This window comes from Notothenia coriiceps, unplaced genomic scaffold (assembly GCF_000735185.1).
Source record: "Notothenia coriiceps isolate Sejong01 unplaced genomic scaffold, NC01 NC01_scaffold00000339, whole genome shotgun sequence".
Classification (NCBI taxonomy): domain Eukaryota; kingdom Metazoa; phylum Chordata; class Actinopteri; order Perciformes; family Nototheniidae; genus Notothenia; species Notothenia coriiceps.
Window position 1 is genome coordinate 21,976,096 of NW_011333040.1, and position 2,444 is coordinate 21,978,539.

Genomic DNA, 2,444 nt, shown 5'->3' on the forward strand with positions numbered 1-2,444 from the left:
AAACCTTGTAAAGCCGGTCCCGCATGCTGGCTCTTACGGAACCGACTAACTCCCCTTGTGTGTATGCACAGCTCTCAACATGCCCAGACTTGGAGTGATTTTCACCTCTTTTAATACTTTTCGCCTCATTCTGAAAGAAAGAGGTGAAATGTGCCAACGTGACGGCCGTCTTGGTGTGTGGTGCGAGACCAGAGATGTCGTTCATTGAGCGTTTCACACCAAAAAATAGTGTTACTTCACAGTTTTACGATACATTTTTATTGTTTTGACTTGCAAAATTATCTTTTAAATTGAAAAACATCATATGTGTAATTCGTGGCACAATTCAAACGGGATCGAAAGATAATCTTTCTCTCCCCATTGACTTCAATACATACTTTTTCCGAAATAAGGTCCCATGGAGTTCCCCCGGAAAGGGAGGGACTTCGCCTCTCTCTACGGGTTATTCTGCTCTGACAGCCAGGCATGCTGGGTAATCTGAGAAGTTTCGCTCCCTCAAAAGTTGGGCCATTTTGCCTTCATACGCCGATGAGCAGCTCTCATAGGAAAGAACGAGATCCCGCCTCCCACGCTGTATCCAGTTCTTATTATACATCCATGGTCTTGAAGCTTGAAGAAAGAGTCATATATTGCACCTCAAACAACAAATAAATCCTGAGTTACGGTTTCTTTACTTCCTCTACAGAAGAGAGGACAGTAAAAGAAACTGATCACAGTTTCAGTGTAAGCCTTAAAAAGAGGTTTGATGCAGTTTTCTGACAAAGGAGAACTAATGTTTTTTTTGGCCACATCTGACGTTAAAATGACCGGACTTCTTTCTGCGGGTTGATATAACTGCACATTGTCCCTTAATCAGAGTCTCCTTCTCAACAACAGTTTTCAACACTTAGCAACGGTTGCTATACTTAGATGCTAGCAACAAACAAAAAGAGCATAGTGTTCGAGAATGTTCTAAATTGACCAATTAGCATTGAGTATTCAGCTAAGCCTTGTAATAACATAAAATAATATAAACCATATTGTCCAGTTCCAACATCGAATCAGTAGTGTCTTCCAGTTCACTGAAGCTGCGCCTTTAAGATAAGATAAGATAAGAAGTAATACATTGATCCTAATTTGGGAAATGTTTGTGTTGCAGCAGCATTAAAAGACACAAAATAAACAAGAAAGTAGAACATATACATGTTGACCATTAAACATTTTGTCTGGTCTGGGGATTGTGGGAACTCTTCGGGCAAAACTGTGACAGCTTCAACTCTGAATTTTGACGATTAGTGCAATCATGCACTAAAGGAATACAAATTGCCCTAATTGCCACCGCGTCCCATGAGTCACCGCTTCGTCTCCAAACTTAAATAACTGTGATATGACTGGGCACACTGAGATCATTCACTTTGCCATAAAACAGAACTGTGTCAGAAAACCTGTGAAAGTGGACCAAATCTATAATAATATGATATCAGTAATCAGATCTGACTCGCGTGTAGGAATGTTAAAGCGCACAAACTCCATGGTTGATAGGTGGTTCACCTAAAGAAAACACAAGATAACATTTTGTTGTTTATTTAGAAAACTGCAATTGTAAATAGGTGGATTTTGAAGTTCCAGGATTATTGCTGTTTTGAGTTTGTATCCTCATAGTTGACTGCATTTACTTCTAATTGCTATGTGTAAAAGTGTCTAAATTAAATATAATATTTATTATTGTGTGACTGCATGATTCTGAAAAAATAACTAATTGCGATTCACGATATTGGAGGTATTGGTTATTTTTTCATTAACATTGAAGTATATACATTAGGGGTGTAACGGTTCACAAACATTTCGGTTCGGTACGTACCTCGGTTTTTAGTTCACGGTTCGGTTCGGTACGTTTTCGGCTCAGCAGAAAAAATTATCACAAAACATAAAATATTTTTTGTTTTTTTGAAATTATTTAAAAAAAAAAAAATTATTATTAAACTGTGAATAATTGTCATTGTATTTTCATGTTTTTTTAAAGAAAAATGAACTTTGCTTGCCGAAAGGGCAGATCTGCTGGCACTAACAATGTCTCCTGCTGTGGAGAACATCCTCTCCAGGGACAGAGGTAGCAGATACAGCCAGGTAGCGCTTTGCTAACATGGCAACATAAGGATATTTGGCGTTTGTAATAGCTTTGGCTCGGTCTGAACTTTTTGCGAGTGGTGGAGGCTTAAATGCTAGCGGGAGTTGGGTTTGCACTTCAGTATTTTTTCTTTTGGTACCGGTGATATTCACGTTCGGGTGATAACTTTTCGAAAGGGTGTGCAAGTTTGGTGTATTGCCAGCCGCGTAACCAATTTTAGTTGAACAATGCCGACAAACGGCTTTGGTTCGGTCCACCTGTCTTTGTTCGTCATCCTTGTACGTAACTGCGAAACCAAAATGTTCCCAAACCGGAGACTTCAATTATGCTGGAGGAT

At 39.2% G+C, this 2,444-nt stretch overlaps 1 protein-coding gene across 1 annotated transcript in view; it reads left to right on the forward strand.

Annotated features, from left to right (window-relative positions):
* LOC104952326 (rho guanine nucleotide exchange factor 7-like) overlaps positions 1 to 890 on the forward strand; it is an 11,733-nt gene extending 10,843 nt beyond the window's left edge. Inside the window, exon 12 of the mRNA XM_010779141.1 lies at positions 877 to 890. Within this exon, the coding sequence (XP_010777443.1) occupies positions 877 to 890 (14 nt within the window). The remainder of the gene's footprint in view (positions 1 to 876) is intronic.
* The last annotated feature ends 1,554 nt before the right edge of the window (positions 891 to 2,444 follow it).